The sequence below is a fragment of the Meles meles genome, chromosome 2 (genome assembly GCF_922984935.1).
Source record: "Meles meles chromosome 2, mMelMel3.1 paternal haplotype, whole genome shotgun sequence".
NCBI lineage: Eukaryota > Metazoa > Chordata > Mammalia > Carnivora > Mustelidae > Meles > Meles meles.
The window spans coordinates 152,097,938-152,125,633 of NC_060067.1; the positions used below are offsets into that span (position 1 = coordinate 152,097,938).

The 27,696-nt window shown below is 47.9% G+C and overlaps 1 protein-coding gene across 2 annotated transcripts; it reads right to left on the minus strand.

The window, feature by feature from the left end:
- Positions 1-704: 704 nt before the first annotated feature.
- TRIM35 (tripartite motif containing 35) lies at positions 705-26,134 on the minus strand. 2 transcript variants are annotated; one of them, XM_045996863.1, is made up of 6 exons: positions 24,757-26,121; positions 12,289-12,384; positions 8,487-8,717; positions 5,452-5,474; positions 4,526-4,644; positions 705-3,221 (listed from the first exon to the last, which is right to left on the minus strand). In XM_045996863.1, exons 1-6 carry the CDS (start codon positions 25,189-25,191, stop codon positions 2,644-2,646), a joined length of 1,482 nt encoding a protein of 493 aa, XP_045852819.1. In that variant the 5' UTR covers positions 25,192-26,121; the 3' UTR covers positions 705-2,643. The 2 variants fall into 2 exon arrangements, with proteins under 2 accessions (XP_045852819.1, XP_045852822.1); XM_045996866.1 differs by lacking the exon at positions 5,452-5,474 and having other exon boundaries at positions 3,018-3,221; positions 24,757-26,134.
- Positions 26,135-27,696: the final 1,562 nt, after the last annotated feature.

Sequence of the window (27,696 nt, forward strand, 5' to 3'; positions counted from 1 at the left end):
CACCAAGAAAGTGAAAAGATAACCCACAGAATGGGAGGAAAAAAAAATTTTGTAGATGATGTATTTGAAAAGGGACTTGTATTTTAAATGTATGAAGAACTTTTATACTCAATGATACAAAGACAAGTAACCCAGTCAAAAATGGGCAAAGGATCTAAAGGCAGTTCTCCTAAGAAGATACAAAAATGGCAAACAAGCACATGAAAAGATGCTCCATATCATCAGTCATCAGGGAAATGCAAATCAAAACCACAAGGAGGTGTATCACTGCACCATCATTAGGATGGCTGAAAGACAGTAACAAGTGTGGACAGGGATATGGAACAACGGAACCCTCGTGCACCTCTGATGAGAATACAAGATGGCACAGCTCCCTTGAAAAACAGCCTAGCAGCTCCTCAAAGGACGCTTTGAGTGGTGCTTCACCAAACCCACTCCTAGGTAGACAGATACCAAAGAGAATGGCAAACATACATCCACACAAAACACCCGTCCACACATTACTTGTAATGGCCAAAAATGGAAATAATGTAAATGCCCATGAGCATGGATAACTAAAACGTCGTATGTCCACACAGTGGCCTGGTACCTGATCATAGAAGGGAATAAGGTCACATACACGCTGCAACCTGGATGAACCTTTGTCATGGATGAACTTTTGCTTATGAGAACATGGAAAGGAAAATGTCCAGAGAAAAAGTGGGTTTTAGCTCAAATATCATTTTTATTTTTTTAAAAAAAGAGGTCCAGGCTATCCAAATTATCCTATTCAAAAACCCCTTTCCAATATCTAAGTTGGAAGTAAAAAACATTTTTAGAAGTTTATTTTAACTAACAAAATAATTTCAGATCAGGATTATCCTAGAGATTGTATTTGATGGGCTAGATAAATATTTAGAGAATGTACACTGGTCTCAGACGTATTGGCTGCCGAAGCGCCTTGAGCGCCCTGAGGCCGAGTGCCTTCAGACAGGAGCTGCGCACACCATTCTGCCAACATTCCAACCCAGTACCCCTCACCCGGTGGCATCTCCTACTGCGTCCCTCCCTGTGGCCCCTACCAACTGCACATATCAAACCGCCTCACAGTTACGAATCGTCCTTTCTGTTTAAAATGTCCTTTTCTGTGAACCTGGGGCACAGACAGGAGAAAAAGAACATGAGCCCTCCGGTTGGGAACATGCCCCCATGAGAACACCGCCACCCCTATAGGCCGGTATTTCCTTTCACTGTGCTGTTTACTGGGATGGGACAGCTGACAATTAAAAAACCTCTTCAGGCGGATGTGAGGAAGAAGAGGTGGAGGTGGAGGTCTGTAGGCATGGTAGGGCGGGGATAGAAGAAATCAGGATAAAAACACACAGGGCAAAAGAGCAAGGAGCAGGCTGAGGCCAGCAAGGCTAAGCGAGGGACCCCCCCCCCACCACTCCCCAGGACCGCTTCCTCCCTTTCCTACGTCCTCACTGAAAAGGACCCCTCTTTCCTTCCATTCTTATTACTTTGTAAGAATGAATCCGAGCTGTTTCTTTCATAGCATCTATAGGACGTAATTTTCCAGTCCTCCTATCTCATCTATAGCTGAGGAAATGGAGGCCCATAGCAGGAAAAGGTCTAAACTGTGGTTTTTAAAATCGAGTTTGAAATAGTCCAAATAGTCACTATTTGGAAATAGTCCAAGGAGGGTAAACAGATAAATCAGAGATGACCTGCAGGCAGCCTTGCCTCTGCCCTGGGGGACGCGAGGGGACTCTGTGGAGAGGTCTGAACATACTGGTAAAAGTGACAGACAAGTTTGGGGCCCCCGGCCTGCTCCAAAGCCACAGCAACACTGCTGTATGAACCAGATTCTCTTATCTGTATCGTAGAAACTCTGACCACAGGGAAACTGCTCCTTCTGGCCCTGGCCAATTTCCGAGAGAGCAACCAGCTACTTGGAGCACGCCTTTCATATGCAAACCGACCACTAAACCCCCAACCACTTCCTTTACCTGGCTCCCACAGGGCTCTAACACGCAGGGCCACTGCTTCCTCTCCAGATCGTCCCCAGTCCCCCAATCCCATCACCCCCAACAACTGGGGGTGGCCCCTATGCCCCAGAGCCTGCCAAAATTATTCCAACTAGCAGATCCCAAACTGTCTACTCAGAGCCCCTGCAAAGCCTGTTCTGGTCACTAAAAACGTAACAAAGTCTCCTACCTCGTGCTCCCTCAACTCCCTCTGCCTTCTCAGCGGCTCTGGTGCTTCTTGGGAACTGTAAATAACAAACTCTTTCCCACGGTAGGCTCTCCTGGTCTGCTGGCCTCACAATACCCAGATACTAAGACCCACATGTTAAAATAGGCTCATCCATAGAAGTCAGTGTTATCCCCAGACATCCTGGAATTTGGGTTTAGAAAATCCACACCAGGAAGGTGCCAGGACTCTGGGGAATGAGGCGTCCCCTGGATGACTTCAGAAACGAAGGAGGCGGCTTAGGGCCTGGAGTTACAGGAGGAGGACAAGACTGATCGGCAGGAAGATCCTGGCAAGGAGGCCGACGGTTCAGAGGTACGGAGGTGAGCGCAGCTTGAGAGGGAGGGACAGAAAGAAAACAGGACCACGACGCAAAGTCCCTGGCAGCAGCGGCCAGGCTCCTGGTCGGCCTCAGCCATCCAGCTCCTCCCTGACGGTGATGCGCAGGGGACAGATGCGCAAAGGCTCAAGGGGGCCACCCCCCCGCGCGCCCCCCAGGTAGAAGTAGGGCCGCACCTCCCCGAAGCGGGCGTGGAAGGTGTAGAGGTGGCAGTGGCTCTCGGCGTCGTAGAAGGACAGCTCGCCCTCCTCACACTCCAGCTCCACACGCAGGCGGCGAGGGATGGCAGGGACCAGGGGCGATGTGGCCGGGTCCGAGGTCACGCAGTGGTCCCCATCCACCCCCTGCGTGCGGCACACGTACCAGAAGCCGGAGCGGGTGTCGTGGTAGCAGCTGTGTGAGTGGCCCTCAGCGCCGGCGTCCTGGCGCAGCCGCACCACACCCACCCGCCAGCTTGGCAGCCCCCCCAGGTCCACCTCCCAGGTGTGGGAGCCCTGGGAGAAGACGCGGGAGCCCAGCAGGCAGGGCGCCGAGGAGAAGCGCTCCGGGTTCTCCACCTGCACTCGGTAGCCGTGGTTGGTGACGCTGGTGAGGTCATCGGAGACAGATAGCCAGCCGGCTGCGGTGTTGGGATCGAAGCTGAAAGGCACTGAGAGCAGAGGCAGGAAGTGGGGAAAAATCAGCAAACCTCAGGGGCCGCCCTTTTGCCATGCCAGCAGTGCCTCCATTCCCCCCAAAGCGACCCACTGTGTCCCACCTGGCCCCAGCGCCCAGAGGGATCTGTGTGGGGCCAAGAGGCCGTGTTTTGGGTTGAGCTGCACCCCACCAAAAAAGAGGCTGAGGTCCTAACTGTCAGTACCTCGGAAGGCACAGTTATGTGGGAATGTGGTCACAGCAGACGTGATTAAGATGAGATCAGACAGGAGTTGAGTGGGATGGTAACCCAGTATGACTGCTGTCCTTAGCCAAAAAAGAGGAGACACAGACACGTGAGGGGAGAAGGCCAAATGACGACAGGGACCAAGATCATGGGGCTACAGCCACCAGTCAAGGAGAGCAAGTAAACACCAGAAGCTAGCAACTGGCAAAGAAGGCTTTCCCTGTAGGATTCAGAGGGAGCATGGCCCTGCTGACATCTTCATTTTGGACTTCCAGGCTCTGGAAGAGTGAGCAAGTAAACTGATCAACTGCAGGCCTCCAGTGTGCAGTCCTTTGTTACGGCAGTCACGGGAAACCCACAGAAGCAGGGACCTCAGTGCTCACACAACTCCCGTGATGACTGAGAGAAGCATGTAACATTCCTCTGGGTCACTGACAGCTCTCCCTCTAAAATCCTGAGGTCTCCGTCAGCTTGGGTTGCTACACAAAAATACGAGAGACTGAGTGGCTCAAACAACAGACACGTCTTTCCCACAGTTTTGGAGACCAAAGTCTGAGACCGGGGTGCAGCACGGTTGGGTTCTGGTGAGGCCCTGTTCGTGGCTCACAGACAGCTACCTTCCTGCTGTGTCCTCACAAAGGGGAGGGAGGGAGAGAAAGCCAGCTCTCTGGTGCCTCTCCTCATCAAGGCACTGACCCCATCCTGGGGCTCCCATTCGTGACCTCACAGATCCCAATCACCTCCCAAAGGCCCCCCTCTCCGTCAGAGGTTAGGGCTTCAACATATGAATTGGAAGGGGACACAAACACTCAGCGCTTTTGTCATCCATACAATACAGTTCTGGAGAGAGAGGGCAGCCAGCTCCTCTTTCTGCAGAGGTGACCGAGTGTCAGGACCCAAAGAGGAAGGGGTCTGCCAGGAGAGTTTGAGCGGTGGGGCAGGGAGAGGTGGGACACCAAGGGGACCTGTGTGAAAGGGGCTGGAGAAGCTCTGATAGGGTGGGAAGCTGGAAGAAACGAAGCTCGTAGAAGTACTGCCCCTGCCCGGAACCCCTGCCCATGCTCCCCACTCACCGGATTCTACAGACGTGACCATCTTCCGCCAGACGCGGTACTGCAGAGAGTCCAGATACTTGCAGATGTCGATGAGCATGCCGGGCTGCACAGGCTCCGGCTCCATGGTGCAGAAGAGGCTGGGAAAGGAGAGTTGGGCCGGGTGGGCAGGGCCAGAGCCATGCATCCTGGGCCTAACCGGGTCACCCGGAAACAGGCAACAGGGCTCATTCCTGGTCACTCTACCCAAGACAGACCTAGGCTGGGCTCTGACGGGAGAGGAGCCAGAGGCCAACTAGGCTGCTCATGGTTCCTCAGGATTGAGAAGGCAGGCCCAACCTGCCCCCACTGGGATAAATATGAATAGGATAGGAGGTCCTCAGACACAGGGCCCATCCTTGTGGACAGAATCTGCTCATGGGATGTCTGAGGCAGAATGGACCTTAAGGGTCCTCTAGTCCCAATGTCTGCAGGTATCACTGGCCTTTGCTTGAACACCTCCAGTGACAGGAAACTCACTACTCTCCTAAACATTCTCTTCCATCTTTGTGCAGCTCTGACTGGGATAGAGTTCATCACCGTGAACCCACAGGCATCAACAGAAACCGGTGTGTGCTGAGGCTCTCGGAGGCAGGGGCTAATCAAGAGATAAGCCTAGACGTTGGGAGGACCCACTGAGAAATACAAGCAGTGTGCAGGATGACACATTTTCTCCCCGCATAGTGGGTGGTCATTTTCCACACTCAGGAGAACAACACTTCACCAGTGCAATCCAAGTGGAAGGCCTTGAAAGAGGGCTCTCTCCCTCTGGCCAGTCCCCACCACTCCCACTAATTACACCCAGCCGGCTTCATTACCTGCCTGGCCCTGGAGCCACTGGAGCTGGCTGGCACCCCCGGGATTTCTGCCTGCTCTTCCCCTCCCCTCCACCAGCCTTGGCAACTTACCGGCGTTTTCGGCTTTTGTGTTTCTAACAGAGAAAAAAAGACAGAGACATAAATACAGGGAAAACAAAACCAAACCAAACCACATATACACATAAGTTTCTGACCTCAAAATGAGTCCTATATCCCATGTTCATGGATCAGAAGATTAAACATTGTTAAGATGGCAAAACTCCCCCAAACAGATCTACAGAGTCAATGAAATTCCTACCAAAATTCTAGCTGGCTTCTTTGCAGACACTGACAAGCTGATCCTGAAATCCATATAGAAATTCTAGGGACCCAGAATAGCCAAAACTGTCCTGGACGAGAACAAAGTTAGTGGTTCACATTTCCTGATTCCAAAATGTATTAAAAGCAACAGTAGTCAAGACAGTGTGGTATTAACATAAGGAAAGACACTGGAAGTCGAGAAGTAAACCCTCGTATTTACTGTCAACTGGTTTTCTATAGGGTGCCAAGGCCATTCGATGAAGAATGGTTTTCAGCAAATGGTGCTGGGACAACTCGATATCCACATGCAAAAGAATGAACCTGGGATTTCCACCTTCCACCATATATAAAAATTTTTTAAATTAACTCAAAACCTTAAATGTGGAGCTAAGCCTATAAAACTCACGACCTTGGATTAGGCTATGGTTTCTTAGACATGACACCAAAAGCACAAACAGCAAATAAAACGCAGCTAACCTGGACTCCATCACAGTGAAAAGCTTCTGTACTTCAAAGGAAGCTACCAAAAAAGTGAACAAATAACCCACAGAATGGGAGAAACTATTTATAAATCATGTATCTGATAAAGGTCTAGTATGCAGAATATATAAAAATTCTTATAATTCAACAACAAAAAGACAAGCAACCCAATTTAAAAAATGGCCACAGAGCTGGAATGCACAGTTCCCCAAAGATATACAGATGGCCAGTAAGTCCCCAAAAAGATGCTCAACAGCATTAGCCATCGAAGAAATGCAAACTAAAACCACAATGAGATACCATTTCACACCCTGCAATGGCTAGTAAGAAAAAAAAAAGAAAGAAGAAGAAGAAAGAAAGAAAAAAGAAAAAAAGGCCAGTGTTGGCAAGGATGTGGAGAAATTAGTCCTCATCCACTGCTCAGGGGACTATAAACACCAGTGGAGTCCCCTGGAAAGCCGTGTGGCAATTCCTCAAACAGTAACACTTGCTAGTTACCATGTGATTCGGTGAATCTATTCCTAGGCACATATCCAAGAGAAAGGAAAACCTGTGTCTACACAAAAACTTGCAATTGCATGTTTACAGCGGTGTGATTTGTATAACAGCTCAGAAAAACGACCCAAATGTCCATCAATTGATGAATGTACACCTAAAACGTTAGTATATCCATACAAGGGAATATTACTCAGCCATGCCTGATACACACTGCGACAGGATGGAGTTTCAAAACATGCTGAGTGAAAGGAGCCAGTCACAAAAGGGCTGTGATTGGATTCCACTGATGGAAATCGTTTATGGAAGTGTCCAGACAAGGCGAAACCTTAGAGGCAGAAAGGAAATCAGCATTTGCTGAGGGCTAATGGTGGCGAGTTGGGGCCACTGTGGGGCCAGGCACAAGAGGGCAACAGCTTAAGGGTATGAGGTTTGTGTTTCTGGCGATGAAACGTGCTACAGTTGATCATGGTAATGGCTGCACAACTCTGTGAACAGAGCAAAAAGCACTGGACTGTACAGTTTAAGTGAGTGAATTATATAGTGTGAGAACTGTATCTCAATAAAGCTGTTATATTATTTTTAAAAAGTCATAAAAGCATCCCTGAAAGCACAGTGGGTCCTGGCCACTCCCAACTTCCTAAACAGAAACAGCAGAGAATCAGCTTTCAGAACCCACCAAATGATTTTATCATCAGGGGCATTTTGGAGACAGGAGACACCAGGGTTCAAAGCTTTGTGTGAGGCAGAAAACCCACAGGAGTCGCCAGCCAGGATGTGACAGCTGGCCCAGATGCAATCTGTATCTGTCCCTTATCAATCCATTCTACAAAGTCTCCCCTTTCTAGAGAGTTCGGCTGTTCTCTAAGTGGAGGAGATAGCTCACTATCCTGACTGATTTCCAAACTAGCTTTCCAGTTACAGACATGTCTCTGTAAGACTCATGGGGGGCAGGGCAGTAGGGGGGCATGGGTGTGAGGTGTGAGAAACATAAAAAGAAAAAAAGAAAATGAACTAAACACATATTTTTAAAAGAGAGAATAGAGGCATCCTTTTCTTAAGAAAGCAACAGAGAACACAAAAACATATTTATATTAAGAATTAAAATAACTGTATAATTTTAGAATATTCTAGTTTGTCTTCTTTCTAAAATCCTATAACCCCCATCTAATCATGAACAAAACATCAGGCAAACCCAGAGTGAGAGAAGAGTCTACGGGCTACCTGGCCAGCAGTCCTCAGGCCTGCCAAGGTCATGAAAAACAAGAGTAAGACACTGTCACAGACCAGTGGACACTGGGGCATGGGACAACTAAGTGCGATGTGGGTCCCTGGACTGGATCCTGGAGCAGAAGGAGGATATTAATGCAAAAACTGGTGGGCTCTAATAAGTCTGGAGTTTAGCTCATTATAATGCACCAAGGTCAGGTTTCTATGGACAAACGTGCCACGAGGTGATATAAGGTGTTAACAAGGGGAGGACCCAGAGGTCTCCAGGGCACCCAGCACTACCTCTCCAACTTTCCATCTCGTTTACAAGGTACTCTGCTGGGTACTGAGGTGCAGTGAGAGAAGAAACAGAGAGCAAGCAAGAGTATGAGAGGCAGGGAGAGGGACATGGAAAGGAGAGAGGCAGAAAGAAGCGAGAAAGCCCCAGGAACTCTGTCCGCTCGCTGAAAGTCCCCTCGGCCTCCTGACAGGGTACCTCCTCCGGGGGCTCCTCCAGCCCAGCACCCCAACACTGCGGGAAGACTGGGGGTTGGGGGAGGCGGGGGCCGGTGGTCTCCGGCTCCCCATGGGCTCCCGAACACCTGCCCGCTGTCCCTGAAGCCAGACGGCGAGCCCCTCACCATGAGAAAAGAAACATCATCCTCCTTCATCTCCACCTGCAGCCGCTCAATCTCCTGGGCCAGAGCTTCCGTGTCTTCCGACAGCCGCTTCATCTTCTCCTCCACCAGACGCTGCTTCTGCCTCGCCTCCTCGGCCATGGCGTCCAGGATGGCTTGCTCCTCCACGCGTAGGAACTCGCGGAGTTTGTCGAACTCCTGCCGGATTCGCCCTTCCAGCCAGGCAGCCTCCACCTACAGCACAGAGCAGGACAGGCCCATGGAGGCTCAGGCTCGGAGGGAACCTCTCAGGCAGCACATGGCCTCAGGACTCTCAGGATTCAAGCAAAGGAGCTCTCTTTTCAACAGAAACCAGAGGTGGAACCCCAACAGGTAACATACAGATGGAGTTTTATTAGCATAAATCTGTAAGTTTAAAGTCACACAGCGTAATGAGATTGTGTCGATAAATTAAGAAAATCAAATCAAATCTGCTTATCGATGACACCTGCTGTCTAGATCTTCAACACACAATATTCTGTACCTTGGTTCTGTGCACCACAGCAAGGGAAATCCTGAACCACAGAAATGAACTGTTGCAAATAACGACTTTTAACAATTATCTGCCTTCCCATCTCGGGACTTCAAATCTGTCTGATCCAGAGACTTACCAAAAGAAGAGTAGAAAGCTGAATCATTTGCAATATGTGTACCCCTAATCATAACTACAAAAACCTTTAAAAAAAAGTTGTAACAGGGGTGCCTGGGTGGCTCAGTTAGTTAAGCATCTGCCTTCAGTTCAGGTCATGATGCCAGGGTCCTGGGATCCAGCCCCACACGGGGCTCCCTGCTCAACAGGGAGTCTGCCTCTCCCTCTCCCACTCATGCTTTTTCATTCATTCCCTCTCTTTCTATCAAATAATTTTTTAAGAAATTTTTTTTAAGTTAAAACAAAACCGTAAATGGACTCAAAGAAAAAGCAAAGAAATAGTACTCATCTTGGAATGAAAAAGACCCTTTTTAATAAATAACTGAGAAACTTTGGGGCGCCTGGGTGGTTCAGTCGGCTAAGCATCTGCTTTTGGCTCAGGTCATGTTTCCAGGGTCCTAGGATAGAGCCCTGCATCCAGCTCCCTGCTCAGTGGGAAGCCTACTTCTCCCTCTCCTACTCCCCCTGCTTGTGTTCCCTCTCTCAGTCAAATAAATAAAATCTTTTAAAAAAAGATACAAAACTGAGAAGCCTCAAAGAAAATGAGATCACTGAACAGACATTAACAGAAGTAGTTTTGAATGGTAAGAGACTACTAATAAATACATAAATACAATTCCAAGAGGACCACTGGAAAAACAACTCAAAATCTGTGCTGTAGCAATCACAAATCTCATCTTCGGACTGAAAGTTCAATATATGTTCACGGCTCTCACAGTGTGATGACAAAATAGTCACTGAAAAAATGAAACTGACCCCAAAAAAGGTAAAAATGATTTACTGGAAAAGAAATGACAAACTGGGAAAAATATATGTAACATGTAACAGAATGTTATTCTTCTTAACATACAAAGCACTCTTAAGAATCCACCAGGGCAAAAGACAGATAATTAAAAAAAAAAAAAAAAAGCACTCACAGAAGAAACACAAATGGTGTTGTACTTGTAAAACAGTATACAAACTGACAAAGAGATTCAAATAAGAAGAGATAGCACTGTGGAAACACCACGCTCAAGAGACTGACTGCACACGGTGGGAGGAAGTGAAATCCAGGATGATTTTTGTCGCATAGGAAGATAAAGACCAGCAGGCAGGAAAACCCCACCAGCACAAAGTCAAGGTCAGCCACCCTTCCAGCTGGCAATCTGGAACCTTGCAACAAAGGGGCAAATCTCAAAGCCTTCACTTCCCTCATCAACCTGCACTGACTGGGTTTAGGCCGAAAGCATGGATCACCTGGAAACCCTGGAATCCTCACACGGGGCCATGTCAGAATGTCACAGAGCCTGGGCCAGGCAGCCAGGAGCCATCACCTGGACATACAGACATGCCCCACGTACCACCACCGCAGTCCCGCACAAGGCCAGCCAGGGGAACAGGGCTGACCACAAAAGGAACTCAAGTGACAGAGGTGAAGCTCCATGATTCCACGGCGCCTGCAGGTAAAACAACTTGCCATGGGGAGGCCAGTCACTCCGTGTCTGGACCGGGAGCTCAATGGTGCAATGGCTCTGACAACGTAACATAAGGTTTCACTGAAAAAGTGAAAAATGCCTCTTAGAGCAGTTCGATGGTCCGTTAAGACATGAAAAATGGTGAAGGGCTTTTCTCTGTTGGGCACTTCACATGCATTATCCCAACTGAATGTTTACAAACTTCCTAGTAAGACAGAATTGTCCTCTTTTTACAGATGGAGGGATTAGCTTAGAGGGGGTTGGGATGTGCCTGGAAACTGGGGTCTGGCTTTGAAAGCAGTTCTGCTCTGCAGTTACTGCCCTGGTCATCAACATTTCACAATCCTTCCTTCTGCTGTTCTACCAGCTCTGCGGCTCAGGGAACAGTCACTGGCCAGAGATTAGTGAGGCGCCTTCCAAGCCTGGTCCCCTCCCACGGGCACAGGCGGGGAGTGCCAGGCAGCCCAGGCCGGGGGTAGGGGTGGGGGCTCTTAGCTGAGCAGTACTTAGTAGAAGCACTCACCTAGGGAGTGACAAAGCAAAGCCAGCACAACCCAGCGGAAACCCAGCTGCTGATCCACACAGCACTCAGAGGGAGAGAGGATGATATGGTATAAACAAGGAGGGTGGGGAAAGAGGGGAGACAATCCCTTCATTCAATTCACAAACATTTATTGATCACCTACTGTGAGCCAAGAACTCTCTCACATATTAGTGTAGCCTTCATTATATTCTATTGGAAGCAAATAAAAAAATAAGTAACGAAAAGTTAACTGCAGGTAACAAAGTATTCTGAAGAAATCAAAAACGGGAGACATGAGTGCAAGTAAAGCAGAGAATTACTTACAGAGGGTGATCAGGGAACACTTCTCCCAAGGGATATCTAAACAGAGATCTTAATGCCAAGCTACTCCTTATGGGAGGATCTAAAAAGATGTAGTTCCCTGGAGGGACAGAAAGAAGGCCAATGTGGCTGGAACAAAGCACGGGAGGAGATGAAGCCGAGGGCCAGGCAGGGGTTGGATGAGGGCCCTGGAGGCCATAGTGAGGAGTCTGGATTGCAAGGCTGATGAAGCCTCTTGACAGTTTTAGGCAGAGGAGTGATGCAATCCATGTATTTTTCAGAAAGATCAGTCCACTCTGTGGAGAGGGACTGCAGAACAAGAGTGGACTGCAGAACAAGTGTGGAGATGGACTGCAGAACAAGCCTGGGGCCCAAGTAGGAGGCCAGGTGAGGAACAATGGAGACATATCCAAGACTGTGGGTGGCAGGGGAAACAGAGCGTCCAGCGGACGTGATGTATTTTCAGTTAGAGAGGTCAGGACTGCTGAGGAAGAGGACCCGGGGAGGAAGAGGGGAAGAGTTAGTAACTAAAGAGCCCAGGTCGTCGTTGGCATGAGCAACCGTGTAGATGGTCAAGTGCAGCACGTGCTAAAGTTCCCCCTTCCCACAGCTAACGGCATGGCCACACCCAGCCACTTAGGCCACAGCAGTGCCACCACAATCAGCTACCTAGGACAGGACTATGCTAGATCCTCAGGGTTAGAGAAGGCTGATTTTGTGTCAAGAGCCACAGCCAGGGCCCGCCCACCCTAGCCTTTCCCCCCAATTCCCCCACCGCCCCAGGTATCCCTCATCTCCCGGCCCAGCCAGAGCACTCACCTGATTGTGCTTGGCAATGGCCTCATAGGAGCGCCTCATGGCCCAGAAGGCCTTGGCTTTTTCCCGCAGCGCGTGCTCCATGTTCCTGCACTTGGCCTGCCATGAGGAATGAGAAGGAGCAACATTAGGGCTGGAGGCCAGGGAGGGGGAGGACATACTCCATTTACAACTGGAGCCCCACTTCAGTGTGGGTACAACTCAACCACATTTACTTACCCGTCGTCCACAGGCTGCAGGGCGTAACCCTAATCTTGACTCTGGTTTTTAGCTTGAAGGCTCTCAGACACCTTCTAACCGGCCCCTTTGTTTTATACCTGGTACAGGTGGGGAGACATGGCAGAGGAGGTAAATGACCCATTCCCTCTCAAGCTAGCCACAGTACAGCTCAGAAGGGCATCCTGCTCCGGCCTACAGCTAGTCCAGGCTGTCCATGTACCCGAGCCATTGCCACTATATAGACCACGTGCTCACAGGCTCTCTTCGTGACTTTCTAAACTGGACAGGTTTGATTCCAGGTTGATCCAGTTACTCCTACAGGGCCTTATCTAAACTACCTGTCTCCCCACTTCCCTACCTTATTGCAATATTCTAACAGTGCATGGGACACGAAAAATACTTTCATCACTGCTTTAATCAAATCCTTTTGGTTTAGAAGTTTTGTTTTTTTTTAAACTTAACCGTTAGTGCTCTGATCTCCTTGGACTCCTTGAAGAACCACTACCAGTTTGAGATTGGATTCCTCCCTTTTGTATTCAAGGTCTATCCATTTCTCTCCATCTTTATCCTTTTCTCTCATAATTCTGAGAAAGCTTACCAAGTTTTTCTTTGGAAAAACAGTAATAATTCCAGTGGCATTAATTACAAATGACTAGCATTTATTGAGCATTTACTATCTGCCAGGGAATGTGCTAATTACTTTACAAATTATGTCACTTAATCATCACATTATCCCTATTAGGTAGTAACATGATTAGCCTCATTTTATAAATTAAAAAAAAAAAATAAAACCCACCCCAAAAGCACACAAAAGGAAGTGACTTGCCTATGAGCACACAGCTAGTATGTGGCAGGATAAGGACATGAACCTAGACAGTAGTGGTAGGCAGCCTCCAGGCCCCTCGTGATCCTTCCCTCCTGTAAGATAAGAATGTCTACTGCTTTAAGATTCTAAATTTGGGGGACATTTGTTATACAGCAATAGGTAACAGACATTTGTCCTCAAAAGTCTCATCCCCACCTGGACCTGATTCAGATGACAAGAATCAGGAGCTGATGTTGTCACAGGGTAAGAAGTTTGGGGATCTTGGGAGGGAGGGAGTGTGTTCTGTATGCTAGGGGAACAGGAACCATTGGGGAACAGAGGGCAGATTGAAGGACACAGCCTCTAGAATGGCCCCAGTGGTCCCCATCTCTGGGGATTCACGCCCCAGTGGAATCTGCTCCCCATGGGCTGGATCTGATGACCTGCTTCAAACCGGCACAATGTGGCAAAGCAGCAAAGGGATATCGCCTGAGACGAGGTAACTAAAAGCCTATGCACATCCTTTCTCACCCCCCCACTGCTTGCTCAGCTGGATGGAAGCCACCTGCCATGTTGTGATCCAGCCTGTGGAGTAGTCCACAGGGCTAGGAACTGAGGATGGCCTCCAACCAGCAGCCACTCGACTGAGTGAGCCTGAATGGTGGCCTTGGCTTACTTGAACCAGAGCATCGGGAGAGATCTGAGGCAGACACGCCCAACTATGTCTTGCCCAGATTCTCGACCCACAGAAACCATGAAGTAATAGCTGTTTGTTTTAAACCATTATTTTTGGAGGTAATTTGTTTTGTAGCAATAGCCAGGCTGTCTGTCCTGCTCCACAGCCCATTCTTTTAACTGCCGTACTCCAGAAAATAATGATCTCTATCTTCTGCAGGTTTCTTCTTTTCTACTCATTCTGGCCACTTTTACGATCTTCTTGAGTATACATAAAAGACCTTTTTGTTTTCTGTAGTATGACATCTCTAAAGTGCCTCCTCAAAGCAAAATAAAATTGGTATGAATATCCTACAAGGCCAGTGAAATATCATCCTTATGTTTTGTGGGAAAAGATGTTCTGTTACAAAGTCATATAATAACGTTCGAAACAATTCTGATTTGCCAAATAAGCATGGATGAAAGGAGTGAAGCAACTGCCCACACACATTACCCAGGGGGTGTGCTGGCCCCAAAACAATGCAGCCCAGCCCTCTGCCTTCAACCCTGACAGCTAGGGATCTACAGGCGGATGAAGACAGTGGTGGTGCGGAGGGCAGGGGTAAGGGGACAGTCCCTGTCCTCTCCCGAATTCTTGAAGCACCTGGACAGTTCTGGTGTAATTCAGCAAAGACCAACCCCCCAAATGACCCTTCTCTGAGGCGAGTTGATGAGCTCCACCACTGATTCCATGAGTAACAAGAGTTACTACTGCACATGCGCTATGCCATCCGGCACTAAATTAAGCACTCAGGAGGGACGTTACTGAATTCTTACATTCCTGTGAGGCAGGCACTACTCGCTTCTTACACAGAGGAGAAAAGAGGGCCCAGAGTTGTTGAGTAACTTGCCACAATTATACAGTTAGACTTCAGCAGAGCCAGGATTTGTACCCAACAATAAAGGCCATGTTCTTAGCCACACCACACATCCTAGCTTATGAGGAGAGCTGGTACTATGTTTGTCTGCCTACCCTTAATGTTTCTGAAAGTGTCATCTTATTCCCAAATGTGTTGTCAGTTTTTAGTTCTGGAGTAAGTTTATAATTCTGTCAATACTTTGCCCAATTCCTTCAATTACCTAGCATGTTAATGAGTTTCTTCCCATAAATGTCAAACTAAACCACATTTTAAAGACTAATGGCTACTACCAAACCGGAAACTAACCAGATATCCATTGAAAAATGTATATTCATATAATGGAAAACTACTTAGCAATACAAAAGAACTAGTGACACATATAACATGGACAAGTTTGTATACATATATGAATTTATACACTTACATATATAAATACATACATACATGTTCTTGTATGTATTAACATGTTTATACGTATGTGCATATACGTATTGACATAACATTTACATATATGTAAATATAAATAAATAAATAAATAAATAAATATAAATTTTGCCAGAACAAAGTCAGATACAAAAGAGTATGCATGGTATCGTTCCATTTACATGAAGTTCAAGAATAGCAGCGCTAATATATGGCGACAGAAATCAGAAGGTGGGTTGCCTCCTGGTGGTCTGCTGGGAAGAAGGGAGCTCTCCAAGGTGACAGGAATGTTCTGTATATCCTTTGGGGAGGCAAGTACAGTGTTTCTGTAACACTTAGAACTCTTCAAATGTAACAGTTAAGATCCCTGCCTCTTATTGTATATATAATACCTCAAAGATCTTAAAGCCTATAAAATGAAAACTTCAGAAGTTTTAGCTTTTTCTTGTCACTTACCTAGAGCGTCCCTTCCTCAATAAAATCCCTTCAATTTCTCTCAGGTTCAATGAGTTGTTTTTTACCTTTCAATCTCTTATTTTTGGCAATTTATTTGCTTTGGTATAAAACATAAATGTGCCTTAAATATACATAAATGTGCCTTAAGTAGTTATAAACAGAACACCTCTTAATCACACCCAGGACGTGTCCTTTCTCAATCTTATCCCCTTCTTCCTGTCAGAGGAAACAAAGGTCCTAGTTTGTTAGCATTTCTCTGCCTTTCTTCAGAGTTCTATCACCCATGTACACATCCCTAATCTGAACAATATACTTTAATTTTATGTGGTTTTTAACTTTGTATTAATGGAACCGTTCTGTATGCATTCTTTTGTGTCTTGTTTCCTTTACCTTGACATTAAGGTTTGTAGGATTCAAACACGTTATTGCATCTGAGTTTATCATTCATTGTTGCACTGTATGCCACTGTATGAACACACTACAATCATTTACCCATCCTGGTGTTCATGGAGAGCTGGGCCATTTACAATTGTCAAGTAACACAAATAGCATGAACCTTCTGAGATACATCTCCTGGCCCACACGTACACTTGTCTCTGTGCAAAATATTCCTGGGGACAGAAGTGGGCTACAAACGTGTAATTTCAACTTTAGTAGATCATGCCAAACAGTTTTCTAAAGCACCTGTACCAGTTTATACCACACATGTGATATTAATGAAAAATGTTTATTAACCATTTGGATCTTTATTTTTTAAATACCTGTTCAAACCTTTTGACCATTTTTCAACGGAGTTGCCTGTCATTTTCCTACTGGTTTGTAGCAATTTATTATTAATGTGCAATATATGTCTTCCAAGAGTTAGATGTATAGTAAGTACACTTTATTGTATCATTTATATTTCTTAATTTCAATATGGTCAAATTTATCAGTTTTTTCTCCTTTAGAATTAGGGCTCTTTGGTTTGTTTTAAAAATTCCTCTCCCTTACCAAACTGCTTAAAAAAACAAGTCAAACAAACAAACAAAAGCAAAAAAACCCCTCCATATCCTGAGGTCACAAAGATAATCTCCTGTATTATTTAAGCTTTACGGCTTTCTCACTTAGGTCCAACATGGATAACCTGTAGTTTATCCCGTGAATGGTGTGACCCGGGAGCTCGCCACCTCAGAACCATTATTTAGAGTACTAAGCCATCCCCACTGATGTACAGGCCACCTCTCCATACATCAAACATAGATGTTTCCAGTTCTCTAGTCTCTTCCCCTGACCCACTGTCTTCTGCCAACATCACACAGCCTTAACTTTGATAGCTGTTAAGATAAACTAAGAGCTAAATGTCTCCTAAGAATGTTTTGGCAATCACTGGCTGAGTCATCTTCTTCTTCTTCTTTTTTTTTTTTTTTTGAAGATTTTATTTATTTATTAGAGAGAGAGAGAGAGAGAGTGCAGGCACACAAGCAGGAGGACTGGCAGGCAGAGGGAGAAGGCAGCTGGGCGAGGGACTTGATCCCAGGACCCTGGGATTATGACCTGAGCTGAAGTCAGACTTAACCAAGTGAGCCACCCAGGTGCCCAGCTCTCTGTGTTTTCATACAAATATTGGAATCAGCTTGCCAAATTCCATATGATGATTAGCATGTGATGATTAGCACAATCCCGACTCTATAGATCAGTCTGGAGATAACCAACATCAAATAATGAGTCTCTGAATCTATGAACATGGTATATTTTGCCACTTAGTCTTTGATATCTCTCAATGAAATTATGTATTTTTCTCTGTCAGATGTCTGCACTGTTACATTTATTGTTAGATACTAACAATATATATTGTTTTATACTACAGCGTTTTTTTATATTTGCTGATATACAGAAATACAATTGATTTTAAAGTTGATTTTGCAACCAGCCTTCTTCTGAACTCATTTATATACACAATTTATCTGTAGCATCTTTTTATATTCTCTGCAACAGAAATTCCTACGCAGATATATGCAATTATATCATCTGCACATCATGCCAGTGTAGTTTCCCTCTTTCCTAACCTTGTACGTTTTACTTGCGATTCCTATCCAAGGGCACAGAACTGGGTTGTTTTCTTATCTAGCTGACTTGTCACTTAACTGGAAGAGCTAACGTAATTACCCGATACATTGCACTTAAACCTACCACCTTGTTCTGTGCTATTTGCCCCACTTGTTCAGTACTTCCTTCTCTTCCCCTTTTTTAGGATTGACGATGTGTGTTTTATTCCACTTTTTCCCTTTCCATGCACTTAGTGGTTAATCTAGGAAATACTGTATTTAAACAGTATGAATTCAAATGAATCTAAACAGTACACTTTTCATGGTTGCTTTAGATATTCTGATTTTAACCCTAAGCATACGTGTATCCACTCAAACGGAACTTTCAGGGACTGCACGTAGCCCAGAGCATGCGCTGAACAGGCAGAAGCTGCCCGCTGACTGGAGGGGGCTCTGCTGTGAAGCCTGGTCTGGATGAATACGGGTCATCCCCACCCTGGATGGAGCTAACTGGCTCAGGACAGATACAGAGCATCACCCAGACCCCAAGCCCAAAACAGCAAACGAGCTGTGATTTTAGTTTCAAATTACAACACTCAGGATTACTTATTTATAAACATGCAAAACAGGACATTTCTATTTACACTGAAGGATTCAGAATGTGATTCTATAATCTACATCATTTACTTAAAAAATTACAATATGCTTAAGCAACACATTTCAAGGGTGTATTTATTACCCTAAGGATTTTCCAAAATTGTTTTGCCCAAAATATCCGTTAACACAGATGCTGTGTGTTGTAACAGAAAATAGGGAAGGCACAGGTAAGAGAAAGAATACATACTATTTCCCATGATCATCACCGCACCCCTCAGGTACCTATCAAAAGCTAGAGTCACATCTGCAGCCAGGGCTGTCCAGTCCAAGCCAGGTTTTCTGACTTCCAAGGCCCTATATATGCTGTTGCTTCTAACTTCTGTCTGCATCACCCAACTATCTTAACAAGGCTTTGAGGGGCGCCTGGGTGGCTCACTGGATTAAGCCGCTGCCTTCGGCTCAGGTCATGGTCTCAGGGTCCTGGGATCGAGCCCCGCATCGGGCTCTCTGCTCCGCGGGGAGCCTGCTTCCTCCTCCTCTCTCTCTGCCTGCCTCTCTGCATACTTGTGATCTCTCTCTCTGTCAAATAAATAGATAAAATCTTAAAAAAAAAAAAACAAAAAACAAAAAAAAACAAGGCTTTGAAAAGGCAGCTCAGTCTCCCTTCAATTCCTCCAGAGAGCGACTGTGATCTCCCCAGTAGAGTTCAGGTGCACCCCGTGGGCTCTCATAGCTCCCAGGTACACCTCTATCACCCCACTTATTGCTGCTGGATAGTCAATCACCTCACTTTCTGGGGAAGACCACACGCTCCAAGAAAGGGCCGGTCCTCTGGCCCAGCACAATGGTGCTCAATAAACCTTCACAGAAGCAAAGGACGCTTACCCTGCAAGGGCAGCAACTGTCCTATCCCTCCATATCCCCAGGTTCAGCACAAAGTGGATACTCAGCTACCAACCTGCCCAATGAGTCCACCGAACCTCTATGTTCTTTCCATTATGCCACACCGCCTCCTGGACTGAAAGTTAGGAGACCTGATTTATATCCTCGTCTTTGTCATTAACCACTGGTGAGAACTTTGGGAAAAGGTTGCTTGCTCCCTCACTGGCAGTCAGGCTCCAGTCCTTAAAAATAAAGGCATGGAAGTGTCTACAGACTCTCCAACTTCACTGCGAAAATGAAGAAATGCAGTTTTCTGTCCATGGTTACCTAGCCCATCACCAAGGTTTCTAGGCCTCGGTTCTTATCATTTTCCCTACCTATTTCAAACTCTTGTTTTCAGGCAGACAGACAGCAGTGAAGAGCTCTGCCACTGGGCCCTCAAGTTCAAATCCCCGCTCCGTTTAGCAGCAGATGATTCTGAGAGAATTCCTTCTCTTCTCTGCACCATCTCCTCCTGTGGTCAAGAGGAATGAGACTACCTCGCTCGCAGGACCGTTCTGAGGCTCCCACTAGTGAATCCATGTAAAGTGCTCCAAGAGCGTGCCAGGCATGTGTTGGCTCTCACCACTCTTAGGTGCCAGTCAGGGGTGGGTAATTTAACTCTCCTACTGTCAATTCTTCAGGTTTCTTACATGGATAGCATAAATGCCTCCCAGACAACTTGATCTCGCCCAGATCCCATTCTTATCTAACCCCAACCCAGTCCCCTGATCTTTCTTTCCCCTTGGTGTTTGTGTCCTCCTCGTGAAGCAGGGATCCACAACAGTGCCTAGTGCAAGGGTCCTATGACTCAGGACCCTCAGTGAGCAGTGTTCAGTAAGCCCCCGGCCCTGGGTACTTGCCTTATCAATCAAGCAGGCAGTAAATGTCCACGCAACTTGGACATGGTAGCGCCTGGCCCATAAGGGGGGATCCAAATGGGAGGGCACAGTTAGGAAAAGGGTGGAAAGAATTGTAAGAGGAGGAGACTTAAGGACAACATGGAACATTCCTAGGTAAGATTTGGCCAGACTGATTCTAAGAAGAACCCCAGAAGGGGAATGGATTGGGGCTGGTGCAGGAGGAACCTGGAGGGCAGAGAATGGCTCTCATGTCAGTCCCACGGGCTGGATAAGAAAGTGACCCGGACAAGGCAGGGACCTGGCAGGAGGTCGGGGCAGGCTTGCTTTGATGATGCAAGGCTGAGCAAACACCGGACAGGGAGTCAGGAAATCTAAATTCTAATCCTAGACGTACCTTCCCCATTCCCTGCCAATGCCAGGAACTGCTGCATTTCTCCAGGTTTCTGATTTCTCACTAGTAAAACAGAATCCTCTCCTCACAGTGCCCCGTGGCTCTGGGCCTGTGTTTAGGGATCTGCTAGTTTTCCACAAGAGTCTTCAGTTAGGGCTTTCATTCAATAACCAACCCCCCCCCCAAAAGAAACTACAGTAAACCTTTCTCAAGTTGCCTTATAAACAGTGTTACCACACGCTTTCAGTTCCTACAACTTCGGTGCCAGCATCTGTATTTGTTAATAACTTCCTCGATGCCAAACTACACTACTTTCACTGTCCTGGCCTCATAAGGATAGAATGAGCAGAAGCACACTGAATGGGTGAAGGATGTGCCAGGTCTGAATGAAGTTTGGCTGTATCACAGGGAAAGATTCGGATCTGCAAAGAGGGAAATTTAGACCAGCATATCAAGTAACCACTTAGAAGAGGGTAAAGGAGTAGCACAAGTATTGTCAGACAAGCCTCACAGGCGCGGTGCTTTCATTTCAGCCAAATAAGGCCCAGTGATGAATATTTCAACTAGAATTCAACGGATTTTCTTTGCGCTTTATCTGTAAACCGTTGTTGGTGGCGTTTTACTGCCTCTGTGTGCAATAAGCAAGAGAAATTCACGCTAGCTTAGCATTTGTATGTATGGCATATATTTTAAGTCACAGTGTTTAAACAGCCTTTCCTTGTTCAAGTTCGATAAACATGGGCCAAAGGCTGCCCCTTCAAGCTCCAACACGTACCTCAGCATTCTGGTCTCAACATTTCCAGCCTGTCTGGTATCACAGCGGTTCCTTCCCTCACGCCCACACTGTCCTTAGGACAAAATCTCAGATCTCTCACCTGCTCCGGATGGCCTTTGGGACCTGTCCTGGATGCCTCATTCCTGGCCCTGATGTCTCTGGCTTCCTGCCCTCTGCCCCACCAGCGCTGCTTGGGGCCCTGGCACTCAGTGAACCTTCAGAGCCTTCAGGTCTCTGTGAAATCGCTCCCCACCAGACAAGAGCAGGTGCCTTGCTACAGCCACCTGTCACCTGCTGTACTGTCCCTTCCAGGAATGTCCGTGTGATTAGTATTCAATCATGACTCTCTGACTCCAAGAAGCCAGGGGCTAGGACTCCTCAGTCCTCTACTGAACACACCATGTGCCTGGCACAGCGCAGGCACCCACACGCAGGACAGTGGTCCTCGTCCACTTGAGCCTCTTAAATATCCACACATGACCCGCTGCCCCACAGCTCCCAGAACAGTCAGCTCAGAAAGTTGTACCCGGGGACCAGAGAAGTTTCTCTCAAAGTCCATGACCAGAGTAGGGGCTGAACAAGGCCCCAGGTGAACTCCATGTAATATGCTCTGGGACTTTGGACAAGTTACTTAACCTGAGACTCAGTGTCACTGTCTGTAAAATGGGGAGAATAGTACGTATCCGTGGCAAGCTGAATAAAGATGTCCACATCCTAGAACTTAGAAGCTGTGAATGTATTATTTATATGACAAAGAGGACTTTACACATGTTATTAAATTGTGATTTTAAGATGGATGATTATCCTGAACTGTCCTGGTGGGCTCAATGTAATCAAAGGGCCCTTGGAAGAAGGAGGAAGTTAGTAGAGTCAGTGAGAGAAGACAACGGGATAACAGAAGCAGAAGTTGAAATGATGTGCTTTAAAGGTGGAGGAGGGGCCTCTAGAAGCTGGGCAAGGCAGGGAAATAAACTCTCTCCTGGTCTCCAACACCTGGATTTTAGGACTTCTGACCTCCAAAACTGTGAGAAAATGCATCTGTGCTGTGTTAAATTGCCACATTTGTGGCACTGTACTACCACAGTGATAGGAAACTAATACACAGCCTCACAGGGGTTTTGTCAGGATTAAATGTGTGGATGTGTAAACACTCAAGAGCGCATGGCACACAGTAAGAGCTCCGAAAGTGCTGGCTGGCATGGTTACTCCTTCCGTTCAACTCCTCACGTGGTTGCCAGAGTGATCTTTCTAAGCACACATCGCACCATGAAGTCCCCATCTTCAAGCTTTCAGAGCTCCCCACGGCATGCGACGGCAGCCCCTTCAGCCTCTTCTCTCAGCTCCCGCCTCCCAGACTGCTCCGCACCCAGCCAGCCAGCACAGCTTGTCTACTGACTGTCTGACTTGCCTGGATCCGCTGTGAGCTCCACAGGGCGGGGGCTCTGTCTTACTCTGCGGCCTCAGCTCCCCTCACAGGACCCAGAACACAACACAACACAAAATTCCTTGATACACAGTTGTCTAACGCACTGATGTGACACTGAGCATGACACTGAGCACACTTGGGCTGCGTTCTCCTTAGATTTTTCCAGACTGGACTCCCTACCTCCTCATACAGCACCCTGGGTGCCCATCAATCTGACTGCATCATCCCTCTGCTTAAAACCCTTCTACTGCTCCGTATAGTCCTTAGGATAAGGGCCAAGCCTCAGGCCTCATGGGTTCTTCTGCATTTCCTTATTTTAACTACTCAGAAATTCTCTTAGTGCCCAGAAAGCCAGGCCTCCCAGCTTCTGGACCCTTATGTATGCTGCTGCCTCGGGCTGAAACACCCTCCCTTACTCTCTTTGCCTAGCTAACACCTCCTCATCCCTCAGGTCTCTGCTTGAAGCTCCTTGAAGGTATGAATTGTTGTTTATCACAGCCCTTGCAGTATCCCTGGGACCCAGCCGTACAAAGCACCTGCTGAAGGAATAGGAAGTTGTCATTAGACCCTATACGCTTCCTGGAACCTGACTTACTCATCTTGAATCCTGGATTAGCCCAGACCTGGGTGTTCTGCCTTAGTGCTCCTGGCCTTGACCCCTACTCATCTTCCTGATCTGTACTTGGGACAGCTCCATGCTGATTGGTCATGACCTGATCCATGGTGCCCCCCCCCACCTCGACCCCAGCCCCCAGAATGCCAGCACTTACTTCAGCTGTCCCAAATCAGAACCTGGCACTTCCGCCAGTGGAAATGGGGAAAAGCATTAATTCTGGACCACTGTTAAATAAGGTAACAAGAGTTACAGGCTTATCCCTTTGGCAAGCTACTATAGTATTCATACATGCATACTGATGACATTCCCCTTCACCTGAACTCTGTCTAAATGTGTATGAAAATCTAACCAACTCTCAATATTTCTTAAGAAAGGCCTTAAAACAAAACAAACGAAACAAAAACAGTGTCTGGAGACCAAGTATTAGGGGTTCTTACAGTGCCTCCTTTTCAATACACTCAGCTTCCTACCAGCTAACCAGCAGGTCTGACCCATGTGTTAGTAGGCGAGTAAATAAACTGGTGTTTCACACCCTCTGCAATCTTTTAAATAAAACAATAAATAAAATAACAGAAAATGCCAGAGTACAACAGACATTTTCACAGAGCTTTTGTTTCAAGTGATACATACACAGGACCGTACCAGATCACAATGGAAAAAATATGGGCTAAGGTCAAAAACTGAAAACTCCCAAGTTGGCTAATCCTTATTTTCTGGTCATTTTTCCTTCTTATACCCAAGTAGTCTCCATGTTACTTCTATACCAAAGTATTTCCGATGTTACTTTATAGCTATAGGAACGCTAGGCACTGGGGTGCTGAGAGGGACCCAGAATAAATCAGCCAGCCAAAGCCAACAGCCTCTCCACTCCTACACAACACATAGGGCCAGCTCCGGGAAGTATGTGACCCCTTTTGGAAGACCTTGAGTCTCCACATGTCTTGCCAGGTCTTGGGACTCCCACACCTCTAACTTGAATGAGTCAAGTTTCAAGACTCTTGGGCGGTACCCACACCTGTCCTCCTCACCCGCGCCTGGGCCACACCCTGCCGGCATAGAGGGTGCAGGGCATCAGCCCTTCAGAAGTGGGGGGGGGGGGGGCGGGCATCTTGGGAGCCTCGTGTAACCCCAGTTCCCACACTTCCTGTTTGCACTCCCTCTTCACCCATCCCAGGCCCCTGGGTCGACCCGTCTATAGGTGAGCCGAGTCGGAGCGCCGGGTGGTCCTGGCCGCAGGACGAGGGGCTGGCCTGGTCGCACAGCTCCGGCAGGCTGCAGCGGCGGGCGACGGGGGTAGGGGGTGGTCAGAGGTGCTGAGTTGCCTTCCGGACCCGGCCGCCACGTGCGCGCTCGGCCACCTCCCACACACTGCCGCTCTTACCCGAAAGTCGTGGGCAGTGTCCTTCACCGGCTGCACGCGGTGCCCCTGGTGCCGGGGGTCGGCCTGGCACGAGCAGCACAGCAGCTCCTTGTCGTCGAGGCAGAAGAGGCTGAACTGGCCACGGTGCGGGCGGCAGAGTCGCGGGGAGCGGTGGCCCGCCCAGCGCGCGCCCTCGGCCTCCTCGCGCAGCAGCTTCTCCACCAGGTTGTTGAGGGTGTGGTTGGTGCGCAGGTCTGCGAGGGCCGCGCGGTCCTTGCACACCGGGCAGGTGGGCGCCACCTGCACCTCCCAGCAGCGGGTCACGCACACGCGGCAGAAGTTGTGCCCGCAGCGCAGAGTCACGGCGTCTCGGAAGGGGTCGTAGCAGACAGCACAGAGCAGCTCCTCCTTGAAGGAGCGGGAAGGCCCGGGGGACGCGGCGGGACCCAGCTCCATACCCGCAGTCGCGGGATCCAAACCTGCAACTTTGGCCCCACCCCTCCCACCAGCCAGGAGGCTCCGGGACCCCGCGGAGAGCGGCGCCCGGCCCCTTCCGTTCTGAGCGCTGAGCGACAGCAGCGCGGTCCAATCGCGAGGGGCACGCTCTGGCGGCTCCGCCTCAGTTCCGATCGACGCAGGAAACCCCGGAAGAGCGGGGCGGACCCCCGCTCTGCGGTCCCCGCCGGTCCTCGCCGGTCCCCGCTAGTCCTTTCCGCTCCTTGCCGGTCCTTTGCGGTCTGGCCGGGTTTAGGGAGAAGGAAACGCCCCAGTTGTGCGGCAGGGCTTCCGTGTCATCGGAAACCTATTTCCGATTTGGAATACGAAATGAAGTTGAGGCGTGTCTTCCTCAGCCACTCCCTGGGAGTTTCAGGTCCGCGAGGTCAGAGAGGAGCGAGCTCTCCCGGTCCTGGTTCCGAAGTAGAGGCCGAGTCTCCTCTGTTTCCCGCCCTTGCACTCTTGTTCACTTAGGTTGGCCAGTCTTAATCCTGTGCCCTGGAGTAAAGAGGAAACAGGTGAGAGAAGGGGGTCCGGGAAGACCTCTCGAGAGACCTGCCCCGGGGTTGCAGAAGTGGGCAGGTCACAGTCTTTCGGCATCTGTTCCTCGTGAGTGAAATGGTGATCGCGTCACTTGTCTACGTGAGACGCGAGGACTGAATTGGACGAATCCTGGAAAGGGCTCACTACATGAGGCGACCCCCCGTTAAAGCAGAGTAAGGATCGCAGCGAACCGAGCGGTGAAGTCGAGCCCTGGCTGAATGCCTGCTTGCTGTAGCAAGCCTGGCTCTCCCGGCCCCCCATTCCTGCCTCAGTTGGATCACTTCACAGCCCCCGGGCACAGGATTCCTTTCCCCTGACACTCGTCCTTTTCCCGGTTTCTGTTGGAAGACCGTTCTCCCTCCATGTGTCATTTTTCTGTATTTGAGCAGAGGCACTGCCTTTTTTTGGAATATCTTCAAGGATGTTTCTGTGGTGAATAGCCTTGGACAACAAATAATGCCCCCCCCCCCCCGGCAAAGATCTGGCAGACTTAGTCTCCATTATGAGAGATTGCGTTTCCCCGAGCTTCTGAGTCCTCCAATGTAAAGCAGCCTACCGCGGTCCTCATCACAGAGGCTTCTGCGAATCGGGGCTCAGAAAAGTGGCCCAACTGTTCATTCTCCGACTGTTGTTACCAACATTAGTAACGAGCTGCCCTTTGTCTCTGATCCAGGACTCTGACCTACTAGCATTCTTCAACCTGTTACAGGGTAACTTGTTAATTTGCAAAAAGGCCAAAATCTCAGTGCTTTTATAGTTCTTGACAGTTGTCTTCCAAACTTTTCCTCAGAGTAGCCTTTTCCCCAAAGTGCCAAGGGGATGAATACCACCAATTACTGCCTTCTACAGTGTTTCTTAAGCGCTGCTCATGGTCCTCCTGCCTTATCTGGGGAGCTTTGTAAAAGCAGACTCCTGGGCCCAGTTTGAGCTGCTGGCCTCTCTTAGAGGAAGGCCCAGATACCTGCATTTCACATGCTCGCCGGGTGATTCCCAGGCACACTAAAGCTTGAGGCCCACTGTTCTATATCAGATCTGAAGTTACAGTTACTGATCCAAAAACTAACCTTAGAGGCAGTCTCTGAAAAGACCACAAGATGGGGCTAATAACCCTACACTCCAGGCACCTTCCTGAAAATCTTGTTTTCTAGTTTCCCCTTACCTAGTGTTCCCTTACCTGTGTGCCCCAGTGCTCTTGTCAGTCTGTTTGCTGTCTGTTATTTCATTCTGTTCTTATAGGGGTTTCCCTGTTTGTTTTGTCATTGTTGTTTTTCTCAGATAAGAAAATAGATCTTACTTTCTTTAAGCAGAATACAAAAGTTAGCATTCAGCCAATATGGTTCTCCAGGCTTTCTGGAAATCCGGAAAGGACTTGGTGTTATGCCAAGCCCCACCACGAGCCAGAGGCATGACCCAGGACTTTTTTCTACTTCCTTTTCCTCAACCATAAAAGGAAAGATCCAACTAAATGCTCCAAGTTCTCAGCAGCCCAGACACTCTGAACTTTTTTATGCTTTGCATAATTTCAGTGAAGAGAGTGACTAATACTTATCCAGACACCAGAAAAGAGAAATCTGTCGCCAACTTCTATATCTTCTTTCAAATAGAAAGAACTTTTCCAGAGGATGTTGAAGTTACCGAGGCTCTCTGTTATACCTACTAATCTAACGCAAAAGTCCACGGACAGTTCTGGCTGTTTCTGATTTGCCCCATCACAGACCCCAGGCACTCTTGCTGGGCACTGCCACTTTCCAAACCCCTGCTATACCCATGAAGATGTATGTAAGGAATGACAACTGTTTTTCAAATGTTATGTTAGAGAAAGAAATTCCTAGGTGCAGAAGATGGGTGAATTATTTTTTTTCCCTTTTCTTTTTAAATCAGCATCCTAGAAAGTGACTTGTGTAAATAAAAGGCAGAGATTAG